Source organism: Triticum urartu, chromosome 3A (assembly GCF_056163025.1).
Source record: "Triticum urartu cultivar PI428250 chromosome 3A, HENAU_Tu73, whole genome shotgun sequence".
In the NCBI taxonomy this organism is placed as follows: Eukaryota; Viridiplantae; Streptophyta; class Magnoliopsida; order Poales; family Poaceae; genus Triticum; species Triticum urartu.
Genome location: NC_141875.1, coordinates 666,565,844 through 666,584,027, shown reverse-complemented (window position 1 = coordinate 666,584,027; position 18,184 = coordinate 666,565,844). Strand labels below are relative to the sequence as shown.

At 44.8% G+C, this 18,184-nt stretch overlaps 1 protein-coding gene across 1 annotated transcript; it reads right to left on the bottom strand.

Annotated features, from left to right (window-relative positions):
* Positions 1-10,577: 10,577 nt before the first annotated feature.
* On the bottom strand, positions 10,578-11,192 carry LOC125549061 (mini zinc finger protein 3-like). The gene has a single exon (XM_048712555.2). The coding sequence runs from the start codon at positions 11,101-11,103 to the stop codon at positions 10,813-10,815; it is 291 nt and encodes a 96-aa protein (XP_048568512.1). The 5' UTR covers positions 11,104-11,192; the 3' UTR covers positions 10,578-10,812.
* Between the last annotated feature and the right edge of the window lie 6,992 nt (positions 11,193-18,184).

The window sequence follows — 18,184 nt, the reverse complement described above, 5'->3', positions numbered from 1 at the left end:
TCTGGGAAATCCGAGTCAACAGACCAGCTTCATAATCAATTTGCCGACATTGGTTTGTCACCGAGAAATATTGTGAGGAATAACTCCTTTAACTCAGCTCCCAAAGCACCGGTTTAAGAAATATGGGTCTGAAAATACTTATCTGATATCCAGCCGGTTTGAAGATATAAAACTTGTCGGTTTAATATTACCAAAAATGGCCGGTTTATAAATATTGATGGCGCCGGGTCATAATTGTCGTCGACACCGGGTCATGTAATTGATCTTCCTGATTTGCTCAAACTAATAAAATGAAGATGTTCCTCCTTTATATGCATAATACCTGTAGCCCCCAAGTCTTAAGAAGAGAATGTAGTGATAACTTAAGACTTGCTCCAATAAGTGTTTCAACCTTGAAGAAATCCGATTAGTTCATCTCAACCATATAAACTGAATACTCCATATATGTAGCCCCCAAGTGCCGAGTTGTCATGCTTGTAGCAACCTGGGACTTGTAATTGCTTGATGCTCATAAAAACTTCAACAAGTGTAGCCCCCAAGGGCCGGGTCATTATGCAATAATGAGCAGGGACTTTGTAAATATAATCTTGTAAACTTTGAACAGCAACATGTAGCCCCCAAGGGCCGGCTTAGTAAGATAATACTGAACCGGGACTTGATATATATACTTTAATGAAAATAACATATTATAATGTAGCTTCCATCGTAGGGCTTGAACCCACGTCCACAAGGTTAATAGCTTTGTGCTTTACCAACTGAGCAATGAATTCTTCAATATTATGGATGAAAACTTGTGTATCTTGAATTGTTGACAGGAGCAATTGGTAGCCCCCAAGGGCCGGCTCATTATAATATGATGAGTCGGGTCTTCAATAAGACTAGTAACAATGACTTTGCATTAGCCCCCAAGTGTCATGGTGCATGCTTGCAGCGACATGAGACTTGCATGTAATCTCAATTTGAATAATGTAGCCCCCAAGTGCCGGGTTGTAAGCCTGCAACGACTCAGGACTATTCCTTTCATTATAGAATAAATCATATCCTTTGATAAAATAATAGCCATTGCGCTAAAGCGACTTTGAAAACTTAATAATACCGGTTATTAATAACCATAAAAATCCAGCCATGTTGGCTATTCAAGATAATATAATCCGGTATGAAAACCTTATTCATTCAATATCATAATGAAAATTCAGCCAAGTTTGGCTATTTGAATAATATGACCCAATGATTTATAAGTGCATGATTCCAATGGCGCAATCCAAATATATATACTGGCGACTTATAGTCCAAAGCCAGGCCGGTTTAACAAACCTGTTTCTGCATACAACAAGTTTAAAGTGTCCTGGCGGTTTACCGCCGGACGGGTCATAATGCCCAACATATAACCCGGGTTTATAACCAAGGCTGCCCTTAAGAATAATCAAATATGAAATAGATCATACCTGTGACATTGAATCACATTGTTGGTTTTACCAACTTTTTGTAGTAAGGGTGATAACCCCAATCTTGAGTACTGATAACTCCTTCCATATTGTGCCGGTTTATGATAAAACCGTGCCGGGCTGTGATAAACACCGGTTTACTCCATAATAGGATGGTAACAGAAAATCAAACCGGGTAGATAGTCTCTGGATTAAGATTTGACCGTGTTCCGTCAATTTGTAATTGACAGTTTGGGCCGGTTTAAAACTTTGTCGGTTTAAAAACGCAACAAAAATAAAAGAAACAGTTATCAAGGAAAATATTGAAGCAAAGGCAATGATAAAACCATTTGCAAAAAGAGGCTTATTTGAGCTGATCAGATGGTGTTACCATGGTCGGACACGACCAAACTCCCGATAGGTGTAGCTATGGTTCGAGTCAGCCAGGTCCCCAAATGAAACCGTGGCATTTATGCCGATCAAGAGGCATGGCAATGGTTCGGGTTCGACCAAGCCCCCAAGTGATTCTGTGGCCTTAGGCCGATCAAGAGGCATGACTGGTTCAGACATGACCAAGTCCCCAAGTGATCTGGTGGCTCTCTCCTATCAAGAGGTGTTGCATTGGTTCGGACACGACCAAGCCCCCAAGTGATATAACATGATGCTTTTGAAAAGCTAACCGGAGGCCGCTATAGAACAACTCCGTGTAACCACACATGATGTAAAAGAACAGAGACCTCGCTTTATGAAGCAGAAGCACCCATGTGATCAATAATATATCAGGCCAGTAATGCGGGATACCCATGCTTGAACCGCGCATCATGGCAGCAGGTCCTCTTTGGCAATTTTTAACTTTTTGCAAGAGATAAATTCTTCTTGAACCGAGATCTTGAACTGGATATTAAGAGCTTCAAAGCTTTGTGGGAGACATCTTTCCCTTGAACCGGATTTTAAATCGGAATCTTCATTTTCAGCCGGAAAATTTTCTGACGGCCTTTAAACTCGAAATTGCGAGAAGTTAATTCCTTTTTGAACCGGACATTGTTAGACCGGATTTGAGCGCTTCAGAGCTTTGTGGGAGAACAGATTTCCCTTGAACCGGACTGTAAACCGGATATTTGAGAGCTGCAGTCAGACTGACTTTCCTTGAGCCGGATTTTAAACCGGAATCCTTTCTGATGACCCGGATTTTCTTCATTGAGCCGGGATTTTGTAACTGTCATATACTTTCTAAACCGGAAATTTTCTGACGGCCTTTAAATTTTCACCAATATAACAGTAGCCTCCAGGACTGGGTTATCTTTCCCTCCATCGTCCTGGGGTTCTTAAATTTGCTGAAACTGGCAAGATTCGCTGAGTCATGTCATCGTAGCCCCCGAGTCTCAAAGGTGACTCGAGGAGTTGGCTTGAGACTCTCCATATTTGACCGTGATATAAACCGGCATAACTTGTATATCATTGGTGTTGATAGCACGATGTGAATCCATAGAAGGTTGAGGTGACTGCGGCGGGTTGTAAATGATCCCATATGAGCTGTGTCAGCAACTCGGCCAATGGTTCCTTCCAACTGGCGATTCGAAGTTAACCAAACTGTAATGGCAGCGACTTGTGCGCCTACCCATTGAACCATCCAGTGTAGACGGCGGCTGATAATATATGATAATTTACCTCCAATTTGTTGGAAGAAAACCGAGCTTCCAAAGTAGTGACTTGCTCATAGTCAATAAACAGTTCATCCAGACAAGTGCGGCCCGGTATGTTGATGTAGACCAGTCCACGAGAGACGGACGACAAAGACGACCGCAGCATCAGAGGCGGCTCAGACAGATAAGTCGGCCGCGGCATTGTACGCCGGTGCGGACGGGAGAATCGGCCGCAGCGTTTGTAAACCGGCGCGCACGCGTAACCCGGCCGCGAGAGCGGATGGGTGAGTTAATCACAGGCGCAGTCCCGGCTAATCGATGTAGACCGGGCTGTACGGGCAGCAGCTTGTACGCGTCCATTCACCGTGTAATGTGGCACGGACGACCACCGGGCAGGACGTTGCCAGCGTGTACTCCGTACCCATGGTATAAACCATGTTTTATAATGAATAATTGTCCTGCATACCATAATATCCGGTCCAAAGTAATTGTTCCCTTGATAAAAACAATATATACCAAGAAACTAGATTTAGATGGATATCACCTAATGTTTTTTGTTCGGACAACGGATGATCTGTTCGTCGCGACAGAGGCGGTTTACGTGTCTGGCGACTCAATATGGTCCCGACGGTTCAAGCAGAAACCCTCTGGGTTATTCTCCAGGTCTTTAAACGCCCGGCACGGGCGGTGCAGATGTATACGTTGCCTCCGACGCCGGTGCACGAGGACCGGATCATACCTTGGCCATGAGTCCGTTGACCTGTGTATAGCATAGCATACCGTGAAAAAAGCTTTGGATGATACTTAATTATACCGGTAAAAGTTTAGAAAAATAGCACCTGATTTGTTCGTATGGCAGATGATCCATATGTAATATCCATCAATAAATTTGGGAGTGAAGCACGGCGGGAGGTGGAGCAGCCGGCTCGGGGCGAGGTCGTCGGTGGCAGCAAGGTGCACTGGCGGCTCGGAGGAGGTGAAGCGCACTGGCAGCTCGGCACAGGCAGAAGTGGCCTGACGCGGCCGCGGGGGCAGCGGAATCAGCCAGGCGCGGCTGTGGTCGAGGCCCGCGGCAATCTGGCCGCTGTAGTGGTGGTGCATCAGCGGAGGCTGTGTCTTCGTTCGTTTCCGGGTGACGGTCAACTCGGTTGACTCCCGCTGGAATCCTTGTCGTGGTCTCCTTCCCTCTGGATCGGGACTCCCAGGAAGCTAAGGCCCCGGCTACACTCTGAGGCTTGTAATGATGATGCAGTCGAGGACGGGAGCAGCAGCGGTAGGTGACTCGGAGTGGCGACAGTAAGGCTGGCCCGCAGCGTTGACGACGCAAGGCAGGTGACCTGTCTCGATCCTCACATCGAGCGCAACAGAGATTCTGTTTCTTGGCGGAAACCTTGCGTTTTGGAACGATTCCGCATCGTACAACACACCGCCCAAACAAAAAAAATCCTCCGATCTCCTGTCAAACTCAGCGACTTGCGGCGATGCCGTAGCAAAAACTGATCTTTTGATTAGATTTGATGGATCACCAAAGACAGGTGCGGTGTACTGATTCTGCAAAACCCTAAATTTCTTTCTTCTCAAAAACTTGTATATGTCGTCCGGGTTGTTTTCCATAGAGACAATGTAGATCCAAACCGGTCCTTCATCCAAAAATTTGTGAACTTCTCGATCCTTGATATAGATCCCTTCAAGAACTTAACACCACCGTGTGCAGGCCCCACGGTGGGCGCCAACTGTCGTGGAATTGTCATGGCAGATGTCCTTAGTGTCAGAACTTAGTCGCGAGGCCAACGCATCTATGTGGTATCTTGAGAGGGGTTGAGTGGGACGAGAGACACGATGTTTTACCCAGGTTCGGCCCCTCACAGTGGAGGTAAAAGCCTACATCCTGCTTCATTGATATTGATGATGATGATCACGGTTACAAGAGTACTCTATTTCGAGAGCTATTGTCTAAACCTAACTTGTCCAACTTGTGGAACTTGTGAATCTTGTCCCCTTTTGAGGAGCCCTGTCCCTCCTTATATATGTTGGAGGGGCGGGTTACATGTAGAGTCCTATTAGGATTAGGACTACTCTATCTCTAATACAAACCGGATACAAGTTCAGGTCTTAGCTCCTTGTAAGATAATATTCCTCCTGCCTTTCCTCTTAAACCGGCCCACCATTAAACGTGAACCGGCCTTCTGGGTCTTGGGCCTTGTCATCTGTCTGTCCCGCACGCCAGATCACCAGTGAGTCATAATGACCAGGTGGGTTGCTTGTAAACCGCCAGGTCAAGGCGGGTCGCCAGTACCTCGCCAAGTGTCAGCGGGGTCTTCAGATAATCCGCCAAGTCCGGCCGGGTTAACTTCCGGCTGGTTTACACCGCCAATCATGTAAACCGCCAATCCTCTGGCGGTTTACCAATGAAACGCCTAGTCCGGCCGGGTTATACTTCCGGCCGGTTTACGCCGCGGGGTATATCCCCGACACAAGGCAAATAGTCCCCTTACCAATTTCAGGAAACAAAGTCTCAGGATTATGAAAGTTGATCTTAGGTTGCTCAAACGCAGGAGGTAGGATATCTTGAGCAGGGATTGGGGCATTAAGAGGCTCAAGAGGCCGATCAAACTGAACAGGCAAATTGAGATCAAAACCAATCTGAGGACTGGGAGCACAGGTGGCACTATTGGTGCAAGTAGCTCAAGAGGCTCATTGTTCCTTCCACCAACAGATTCTTCTGAGCTAGCACTAATATCAGGCAGCCCTAGAGAAAGGGTAATGTCACTGTTACCCTCTTCCATGACTTGATCTACAATTTGATTTTCCAACGGATCCATCAAATCATTTAGGGCAATCAGGTCCCCTGCCTGAACTGCAGGGACACTATTTTGTTGAGCTGGAGGCATAGCCTAGTGGTCCCACTCATCCTCTGCGACTTGCTCTACATGGGCTTCAATGTCATGTTCCTGATTATGGTGGTTCTGATCCTGCTGCAGGTGAATTTCTGGATTGAAAGCTACGGGACCCGAAAATAGATTATGTTGGTTTGGGTGGTGGAACTGCTCTGGGGGGCGTGGGTGTGGATTGCCATCCACAGGTATCGGATCTTCTTCTGCAGTTCCACCTCCTAAAAGTTGATCTTGAAAAATGACAACTGGACATGTCTAGGATTGACCTGACAGATTGTTTCCACCTGAAACCAGAATACTGATGGGGATGTGTGTGAGGGCATCAATTCTGACTTTGACGACAACTGCAGCATCTGAAGAATTGGTTCTATCCCAAGACAAAAGCCTACCAAAACTAGCTGTAGCATTGGATAATTCATGAAAGTTGCGCAGATCTGCTGGAAAACCCACAAGCAAGAGCCAAACATCTCTATTGAGACTGTAAATTTTCCAATTCAGACCTTCATTATGTCTCCGGAAGACCACATGCACATCATCATAAGGGAAAGGGCTCCCATTAACAAGAATATCTCTATCTGCTACACTATTAAGCCTTACAAAAGCCTGCCCAAAAGGACATCTGGTAATGGCCTTGAAACCCATACGCCTAGATAAGAGAAACTCCGAGAGAACTGTTGGGTTTCGTAGTAATTTCAAAAAAATTTCCTACGCATACGCAAGATCATGGTGATGCATAGCAACGAGAGGGGAGAGTGTTGTCTACGTACCCACGCAGACCGACTACGGAAGCGTTGACACAACGTAGAGGAAGTAGTCGTACGTCTTCACGATCCAACCGATCAAGCACTGAAACTACGGCACCTCCGAGTTCGAGCACACGTTCAGCTCGATGACGATCCCCGGACTCCGATCCAGCAAAGTGTCAGGGAAGAGTTCCGCCAGCACGACGGCGTGGTGACGATCTTGATGTACTACAGCAGCAGGGCTTCGCCTAAACTCCGCTACAGTATTATCGAGGACTATGGTGGCTGGGGGCGCCGCACACGGCTAAGGAATAGATCACGTGGATCAACTTGTGTATCCTTTGGGGTGCCCTGCCTCTGTATATAAAGGACTAGAGGGGGGAGGCTGGCCGGCCAAGGGAGGGCGCGCCAGGAGAGTCCTACTCCCTCTGGGAGTAGGATTCCCCCCCCCCCCAATCCTAGTTGGAATAGGATTCCTTGAGGGGGGAAAGAGAGAGAGGGGAAAGAGAGTCAGGTAAGGGGGGAGGCGCACAGCCACCTTGGGCTTCCCCTTTCTCCTTTCCACTAAAGCCCACTAAGGCCCATATAGCTCCGGGGGGGTTTCGGTAACCTCCCGGTACTCCGGTAAAATCCCGATTTCACCCGGAACACTTCCGATATCCAAACATAGGCTTCCAATATATCAATCTTTACGTCTCGACCATTTCGAGACTCCTCGTCATGTCCGTGATCACATCCGGGACTCCGAACAACCTTCGGTACATCAAAATGCATAAACTCATAATATAAATGTCATCGTAACCTTAAGCGTGCAGACCCTACGGGTTCGAGAACAATGTAGACATGACCGAGACACGTCTCCGGTCAATAACCAATAGCGGGACCTGGATGCCCATATTGGCTCCTACATATTCTACGAAGATCTTTATTGGTCAGACCGCATAACAACATACGTTGTTCCCTTTGTCATCGGTATGTTACTTGCCCGAGATTCGATCGTCGGTATCCAATACCTAGTTCAATCTCGTTACCGGCAAGTCTCTTTACTCGTTCCGTAATACATCATCTCACAACTAACATATTAGTTGTAATGCTTGCAAGGCTTATGTGATGTGCATTACCGAGAGGGCCCAGAGATACCTCTCCGACAATCGGAGTGACAAATCCTAATCTCGAAATACGCCAACCCAACATGTACCTTTGGAGACACCTGTAGTACTCCTTTATAATCACCCAGTTACGTTGTGACGTTTGGTAGTACCCAAAGTGTTCCTCCGGTAAACGGGAGTTGCATAATCTCATAGTTATAGGAACATGTATAAGTTATGAAGAAAGCAATAGCAACATACTAAACGATCGGGTGCTAAGCTAATGGAATGGGTCATGTCAATCAGATCATTCAACTAATGATGTGACCTCGTTAATCAAATAACCACACTTTGTTCATGGTCAGGAAACATAACCATCTTTGATTAACGAGCTAGTCAAGTAGAGGCATACTAGTGACACTAAGTTTGTCTATGTATTCACACATGTATTATGTTTCCGGTTAATACAATTCTAGCATGAATAATAAACACTTATCATGATATAAGGAAATAAATAATAACTTTATTATTGCCTCTAGGGTATATTTCCTTCAAGAACTTCCCTGATATTGGTGAAAACGACTTCACGTTGCGGCATGGGGACCAAGGTTGCGATGGCCAAATCCTCATTGGCCGGGAGCGGGTCACGATGGAAAAATCTAACACGTGTTGGTCGACCTTCAACTTCAATGGCGTGACAGCCCGCAGGAAGGAACGGTGATGGATCAAAGGGGAAAGTGGCCATAGGATCGGGGGCGGATGGGCTCGGAACTTCGGCGGAGAAGGCTACCGGAGCAGAGGAGTTGTGCCGCAGTTGTAGAAAGCAGTGGGAATGCGAGTCGTCTGGGGGTGCAGTGTGGCTGTGAAGTGGACCAAGTCGAGACGGAGATGACGAGAGGGGGATGCATGTATCCCTGACATTGGGGGCCCGCCCCAGCACTTGATTTCTATTTTGGGTAGGTGCCAAAACAGGGTAGATATGCTGCTAAAAAGTGCCATCACTATGGGAAGTCGTAGCGTTAACCGTGCCCGAAAAACGGCAATTATCTTTAATATGGCCCAGGCGCCTACAACCCCTGCATCTAATACGACTGGTGCAGTTGGGCCGCAGATGGCCCACAGATAGGCACCGGATGCAAAAGTTGCCTTTCGTAGCCCCTCCAGATGTGTTGTTAGGCCCATTGGATGGCCCAGGAATTTGAAAACCCAAAGATCCCGCTCTGCCTACAGTAATGTTGTTTGGGGAAGTTAATGCAGCATTGATGGCCGGCGATGATTGCGTCAATCTTGCTGAGACAGGGATCGAGCGCTGATTCTCGGGAACTTGATGTTCGCGAGGAGAGGAGAAGAATCTTGCAGATTGGGCAACATTGGCATATGATCTACGATCGCTGGAGCGATCAACCACTGTCCATTCTTGATCAAGCTCTTGTTGGTATAGACGAAACTCCTTTTGATAATCAGGACCACCATTACCCCAGAAAAGGAAACCCAAGCTGAAAAGATCATTAACAAAATTTCCCCCCTTCATGATGGCAAATCCAACTTCTTTTGAGGACACACTGAACTTGAAAGACCAATTTTGCAGACAGGAGACTTCGAAACGGGAGGCGTGACCTCCAAAGCAAGATTGCAAAATGAGACTAACGGACTCACAGTTGATACGAAGCCTGGATCTGGAAATCTCAGCCACAAGAATGAACTCACGCAGCTTGCTCGCATCGAAGTGATTGACAGGAACACCAAACTGCTTCCAGATGTAAGCCTCAAAAGCCAATCCCATCTCAAACTTAAGATCTGAGAGCGCCATGGGGGAGAGCGCGATTCGGCAGATGGGGCGTGTGGTGGCCGTCAGATGCCGGAGTAGTGGCCGACGGTTTGGTGACCGCCGCGGCCGGAGTGGCCCGCGGCGCTAGGCGAGGAGCCAGCCTCTACTGAATGCAGTTCACCATGCTCATAAAAAATGGTTCATCTTGTTTCTTAAAATGTTCACGCATTAGAAAATTGTTCATCATGTATTTACAAGAATGTTCATCATGTGCTTAAAGTTGTTTATAGTTTACTTAAAAATTTATCATGCATTAAAATCATTATATATATGAAAAATATTCGTTTAATTTTTAAATCAAAAAGTAAATTTAAAGAAGGACCAAAAGTAGCGAACAGGAAATATCTAGAAACAAACAAAATTATTCCTGGAATATCCAGAAACCAACAAAATGCGTGCTGCTGGCAGTAGGCATGGACGCATGGTATAGCAATGGCAGCCTTGCCATTGCCTTGTGGAAACTAGCCGGCCAGGACTTGGGAGCACGTGGGCGGGCTTTGGACCGGAGCTCAGCTACTTGCGGCGTCCACTCTTCCAATCAAAAGAGAAAAAGGTTGCGGCGTCCATCCAAAATAAATACTCTCTATTTTATAAAAATGCTCTTATATTATATGACAGAGGGAGTAAATTCTTACAGCACTAGTCTCACGGTAACACACAAGGAGGTTGGTTTCAACTTGCTAGAACATGATTAATCATCAAGCCGCCCTGCGCGCATAATATGGCCCAACTTAATTATAATCAGGAGAATGAGGAGCGTACGTGCGCGACGATGCGAGTAGCTTGGAGAAACAGCAGATTGATATATATATCCCAAAGAGAAAAGGTCGTTCCTCGATGTGGTGATCTGGTGACATTGCTCCGAAATCGGTTTGATTAAAGCAAATGAGAGTAACTATAAATTTATTATTTTCAGACTCTGGAAAGTTACTGTAGTGAAGAACAAACCTCATCAAGTAAAAAGGCACAAGGGAAATCAAATTCGAATTCATAGAAGAGGTTCATCACATCGATCGATCTACGCGGACGGGACATCCCCCGCGAATTATTCATCCACACTAATTTCATAAGATGACAAAGAAGATGAAATAAAATGCTACCAGCCGTGCATGGGCCATGCATGCTCCAGCTAGATCCAATTCACGATGAGCAAGAAGAGGCGGCGGCAGCAGCAGCAACAGGCTTCATGGCTTCAACGGCGATGTTCGTCGGCGGGGGGCGTCCGGGGAGCATGGTAGTCGACGCCGAACTCGTTGACGACCTCGCGCCTGTGGAAGTTGCGGTGGCAGCCACACGCCGCGCAGAGGAGCATGGCAGCCTCGTCGACGCCCATTAACACCGTGAACTCTTGGCAGCCGTCGACGGCGTAGCGGCCGATTCCGATGGCATGGTTGCGCTGGCACTCCCTGTACCGCACGTAGGCTGCCCCCGCGCCGTCACCTTGCTCCCCGTTGACGGCGGGCTGGTCCTGCCGAGACCCCATGTTAGGCGCGAGGTGAACGTTTGAAGGGAAAAACAAGTGGCAATAGGAATAGCTTTGCTGCCACGCCTTGGATGGATCAATGGATGGAAGGTGTCATGCTTATATAGGTGATAGTGACTACTTTGGCATTGCAAACTCATGGTTACAAAAATCCACAGTAAACCGATTCCGTGCCACGTGTCTGGGGCTTGGGGCATTTGCGCCTTAGGTTAATTTGGCACGGGGTTATACTTTGTGAAGAAGCAAAACAAACTTTGTTTTGTCTGTAGTTTTTGTTTCCTATATGGACAGTAGATAGGTTCGAACGTGTGCCAGTGACCGGTTCTATATTTAGCTCATAATCATTTCAGTAATTTACAAGGTAACTCATGGAGTGAAATCAACACGCCATTGGTTTCGTGCATGGTGCATTGAAGCCTCTTGGTTGTGTTGACGCGACACTATGTGCGGCTACAAAGCCGAGGGAACACTTTTGGTGTATATTGATTTATACTAAACTCCAATACTTTACAAATACTCCGCTCTTTTAAATTGGTTAATATATATGTGCTCGCTGTTCTAACCGTTTGTTGTATTTTCTTTATACAGTAGAATAATGAGCCTCCAGCCAACACAAAACCACCATAAGCACGTAGTAGATCAACTGAGTATCTCAGTTAAGTCTTTTTCCTGCGTGGCTCTGACACTGACTACATGAGCATTGCCAAAACAACTTTAGAGCAACTCGTTAACAACTTTTCAAATTTATGAACATTTATTAAATTCGTGACACTGACTACATGAGCATTGCCAGCACATGGCTTCATAAACCAATGGTAAACCATGGTAAAAAATGGGACGTTGGTTCCATGCCACGTGTTTGGGGCTTGGGGCATAGTATGTCCTAATTTGGCTCGGGGTTGTACTTCGCGGAAAAGCAAAACAAACTTTTTTTGTCTGCGTAGCTTCCGTTACTTCATGGACGGTAGATATAGGCTTGCCAGCTACGTCTTGTGCAATCAAATTGGATGGTAGATAGATTCTCTGGGTAAGATTTCACACGATTACTTTTGAAACAAAAAACATAAGCTAGTAATCGGCCCTATATTTTTCTTGTAATCATATTGCTTTTTTTTAGACGAGTAATCATATTGCTAAGTAACAAGAGGAACTCATCCAGTGAAATCACCATGGCATTCATTTCGTGTTGGAGCCTTTTGGTTGTCTTGGCGCGACACTGTGTGCGGCAACAAGTGAAGCGGACACTTTCAGTTTGTATTCACTTACACTAGCTCCATTAGTTTACGACTAATAGTGTGCTTCTCTAAACTAGTTTTTCTGCAAGAAGCTTCTTTAAACTGGCTCGTATATAGTATTGTGTGCATATTGTTTTTCTATGATGTTGCCATTTTTTCATGCGGTAGAATCATGAGCCCCCAACCAAGATGAAAACCACCATAACCACGTATTGAAGCAACTGCATTTCCCGATTTATTTTTTATTGTGTAGTATTATTTATATTTGCATATGTGTGACAGTAACTACATGGGCATTACCAGCTAGTATCTCGGTCCAGAACAAACCATTTGTTAGTATCTAGGAATATATTTGGCTTGTAATCATATCACTAAGTTAAATGTAGAGCACATTGGTGCAACACTATATATGCGGCTACAAAGAAAAGCAAAACACTTTTGGGTTTTATTCATTTATGCCGGCTCCATTATTATAACTATCTTGCTATTTTCAAATTGGTTAGTATATAGTATTTTGTGCATCCTTGTTTTATATCATTTGTTGCCTTTTCTTCTTATAGAGTTATAGTAGAATCATGAGTTGGCCTGGCCCATTGGTGCACACATGGATCGCTAGTCACCCCTAGCACGGATTGAGCCTTTTGTTTCTTTTGCCACTACGCATGGTTTGAAAGATGTTCTCAAAGTAGAAAAATTGTTAACGAGTTGAAAAGTTTCACGAATTTAATAAATGTTCATAAATTTGAAAATTAGTCACAAATAAAAAAATATTTAGGAATTTACAGAAGCTCAAGATATTCAAAACTTGTTCACGGATTCAAATAAATGTATAAACCTCACCCAGGGGTCACAGATCCAATGATCGCTGAAGCACTAGCACTTCGTGATGGAGTTATCTTGACAAATCTTTGCGGCTTTGCTGATGTGGTGATATGATAGAGACGAATAGTCTAGAGATCGTCTATCTCTAGAACTCTCGCTCAACGGTCGCTCTGTTGTGGCACCTGTTTTATTTGAAATTGAAGAGCTAGCGCATACTTTCAATTCCTTTGTAATTCAGCATGTAAAGAAGGGAAAGTAATGGTCTAGCTCATGTGCTAAGTGTGCTTGCACTGTGACTGTTACCGAAAGTTGGCTCTCCAAGACTCCAAGTTTTCCGGTCAGCGACTTCTTAGCTGATTGCCCAACAAACGCTTATGAGCACTTCCGAGAGAATAAGATGACATTTGAGATTGACAAAGTCACCATAGGCACCTCGTAGTCGACGGGAACGTCTCCTCCCACTGAATGCACATCACTGGAAATCCCGAAATAAATTCAGAGAAATACGAGCATCATGACTTGAACCCTGGTGGGTTGAGGATACCGCTGTCCTCCTAACTGTACAACCACAGGTTGGTTCGCTCATGTTTTATCAGCTGATGGTTAGTATTGGGGCTAACTGTAAAGTGGACTTTTGTAGCACGGGGCACTGAAATACATTTTTTAACCCCTGAAGTATGGTGCTTAAAAGTTTTAACTCTTTTAACATGGATATTGAATACGTTTGATGTACATGGTCTAAGTACATGTTAAATTTCGGCCCAAAATAATACTCCCTCCGCCCTAAAAAGATTGTTTTACATTTGCCTAAATACAAATGTATATAGACACATTTTAGTATTAGATGCATCCGTATATAGATAAATCTACGAAAGTTTTTTGGGATAGAGGTAATATGTTGTATTATATGCTACACAAAGAATATTAAATTCCAGCCCAAAATCAACAAAAAAACAAGCTATTTTTCCATGTATCTATACTTTTCTTTTATATCTCATACATGCAAGCAAATATATTGATGAAATTGGCACAGTTATGCTACGGCAGTGTACATGCATGCATTGAAAATTTTGGCTTTTTCCAGACCACAAAAGACCATATTTTTGACCTTCAAAATAATGGGGTGCAATGTGCCGCGCTCTTATATACGTGCATACATTCATTGAAGGAAATATACCCTAGAGGCAATAATAAAGTTATTATATATTTCCTTATATCATGATAAATGTTTATTATTCATGCTAGAATTGTATTAACCGGAAACATAATACATGTGTGAATATATAGACAAACAGAGTGTCACTAGTATGCCTCTACTTGACTACCTCGTTGATTAAATATGGTTATGTTTCCTAACCATAGACATGAGTTGTCATTTGATTAACGGGATCACATCATTAGGAGAATGATGTGATTGACTTGACCCATTCCGTTAGCATAACACTTGATCGTTTAGTTTGTTGCTATTGCTTTCTTCATGACTTATACATGTTCCTATGACTATGAGATTATGCAACTCCCGTTTACCAGAGGAACACTTTGTGTGCCACCAAACCTCACAACGTAACTGGGTGATTATAAAGGTGCTCTACAGGTGTCTCCGAAGGTACTTGTTGGGTCGGCATATTTCGAGATTAGGATTTGTCACTCTGATTGTCGGAGAGGTATCTCTGGGCCCTCTCGGTAATGCACATCACCTAAAGCCTTGCAAGCATTGCAACTAATGAGTTAGTTGCGAGATGATGTATTACGGAATGAGTAAAGAGACTTGCCGGTAACGAGATTGAACTAGGTATTGAGATACCGACGATCGAATCTCGGGCAAGTAACATACCGATGACAAAGGGAACAATGTATGTTGTTATGCGGTTTGACCGATAAAGTTCTTCATAGAATATGTGGGAGCAATATGAGCATCCAGGTTCCGCTATTGGTTATTGACCGGAGACATGTCTCGATCATGTCTACATTGTTCTTGAACCCGTAGGGTCCGCACGCTTAAGGTTTCGATGATAGTTATATTATGAGTTTATGAGTTTTGATGTACCGAAGGAGTTCGGAGTCCCGGATGAGATCGGGGTAATGACGAGGAGTCTCGAAATGGTCGAGACATAAAGATCGATATATTGGACGACTATATTCGGACATCGGAAAGGTTCCGAGTGATTCGGGTATTTTTCGGAGTACTGGAGAGTTACGTGAATTCGCCGGGAAGTATATGGGCCTTATTGGGCCATACGGGAATAGAGGAGAGAGGGCAAAAGGAAGGAGGCGCGCGCCCCCCCTCTGGTCCGAATTGGACAAGGGGTGCAGCCCCCTTTTCCTTGTTCCTCTCCCCCTCTTTCCTTCTCTCCTACTCCAACAAGGGAAGGAGTCCTACTCCCGGTGGGAGTAGGACTCCCCCCTTGGCGCGCCCTCCTCCTAGGCCGGCCGCCTCCCCCCTTGCTCCTTTATATACAGGGGCAGGGGGCACCCCATAGACACAACAATTGATCATTGATCTCTTAGCCGTGTGTGGTGCCCCCTTCCACCATAATCCTCGATAATATTGTAGCGGTGCTTAGGCGAAACCCTGCGACGGTAGAACATCAAGATCGTCACCATGCCGTCGTGCTGATGGAACTCTTCCCCGACATTCTGCTGGATCGGAGTCCGGGGATCGTCATCGAGCTGAACGTGTGCTAGAACTCGGAGGTGCCGTAGTTTCGGTGCTTGATCGGTCGGGCCGTGAAGACGTACGACTACATAAACCGCGTTGTGCTAACACTTTCGCTTTCGGTCTACGAGGGTACGTAGACAACACTCTCCTCTCTCATTGCTATGCATCACCATGATCTTGCGTGTGCGTAGGATTTTTTTTGAAATTACTACGTTCCCCAACAGTGGCATCCAAGCCTAGGTTTTATGCGTTGATGTTATGCACGAGTAGAACACAAGTGAGTTATGGGCGATATAAGTCATAGTACTTACCAGCATATCATACTTTGGTTCGGCGGTATTGTTGGATGAAGCGGCCCAGACCGACATTACGCGTACGCTTACGCAAGACTGGTTCTACCGACGTGCTTTGCACACAGGTGGCTGGCGGGTGTTAGTTTCTAGAACTTTAGTTGAACCGAGTGTGGCTACGTCCGGTCCTTGCGAAGGTTAAAACAACACCAACTTGACAAATTATCGTTGTGGTTTTGATGCGTAGGTAAGAACGGTTCTTGCTAAGCCCGTAGCAGCCACGTAGAACTTGCAACAACAAAGTAGAGGACGTCTAACTTGTTTTTGCAGGGCATGTTGTGATGTGATATGGTCAAGACATGATGCTAAATTTTATTGTATGAGATGATCATGTATTGTAACCGAGTTATCGGCAACTGGCAGGAGCCATATGGTTGTCGCTTTATTGTATGCAATGCAATCGCGCTGTAATGCTTTACTTTATCACTAAGCGGTAGCGATAGTCGTGGAAGCATAAGATTGGCGAGACGACAACCATGCTACGATGGAGATCAAAGTGTCACGCCGGTGACGATGGTGATCATGACGGTACTTTGGAGATGGAGATCACAAGTACAAGATGATGATGGCCATATCATATCACTTATATTGATTACATGTGATGTTTATCTTTTATGCATCTTATCTTGCTTTGATTGACGGTAGCATTATAAGATGATCCCTCACTAAATTATCAAAGTATAAGTGTTCTCCCTGAGTATGCACCGTTGCGAAAGTTCTTCGTGCTAAGACACCACGTGATGATCAGGTGTGATAGGCTCTACGTTCAAATACAACGGGTGCAAAACAGTTGCACACGCGGAATACTCAGGTTAAACTTGACGAGCCTAGCATATAACAGATATGGCCTCGGAACACGGAGACCGAAAGGTCGAGCGTGAATCATATAGTAGATATGATCAACATAGTGATGTTCACCATTGAAACTACTCCATCTCATGTGATAATCGGACATGGTTTAGTTGATTTGGATCACGTGATCACTTAGAGGATTAGAGGGATGTCTATCTAAGTGGGAGTTCTTAAGTAATATGATTAATTGAACTTTAATTTATCATGAACTTAGTCCTGGTAGTATTAGCATATCTATGTTGTAGATCAATAGCTCCCGTTTAGCTCCCCTGTTTTATTTTTTGATATGTTCCTAGAGAAAACTAAGTTGAAAGATGTTAGTAGCAATAATGCGGATTGGATCCGTGATCTGAGGTTTATCCTCATTGCTGCACAGAAGAATTATGTCTTTGATGCACCGCTAGGTGACAAACCTATTACAGGAGCAGATGCAGATGTTATGAACATTTGGCTAGCTTAATATGATGACTACTTGATAGTTTAGTGCACCATGCTTAAACGGCTTAGAATCGAGACTTCAAAGACGTTTTGAACGTCATGGACCATATGAGATGTTCCAGGAGTTGAAGTTAATATTTCAAGCAAATACCCGAGTTGAGAGATATGAAGTCTCCAACAAGTTCTATAGCTAAAAGATGGAGGAGAATAGCTCAAGCAGTGAGCATGTGCTCAGATTGTCTGGGTACTACAATCGCTTGAATCAAGTGTGAGTTAATCTTCCAGATAAAATAGTGATTGACAGAATTCTCTAGTCACCATCACCAAGTTAGTAGAACTTTATGATGAACTATGATATGCAAGGGATAACGGAAACGATTCCCAAGCTCGTCGTAATGCTGAAATTGACGAAGGTAGAAATCAAGAAAAATATCAAGTGTTGATGGTAGACAAGACCACTAGTTTCAAGAAAAGGGCAAAGGGAAGAAGGGGAACTTCAAGAAGAACGGCAAGCGAGTTGCTGCTCAAGTGAAGAAGCCCAAGTCTGGTCCTAAGCCTGAGACTAAGTGTTTCTACTGCAAAGGGACTGGTCACTGGAAGCAGAACTACCCCAAGTGATTGGCAGATAAGTACGATGGCAAAGTGAACATAAGTATATTTGATATACATGTTATTGATGTGTATTTTACTAGTGTTCGTAGCAACCCCTCGGTATTTGATACTGG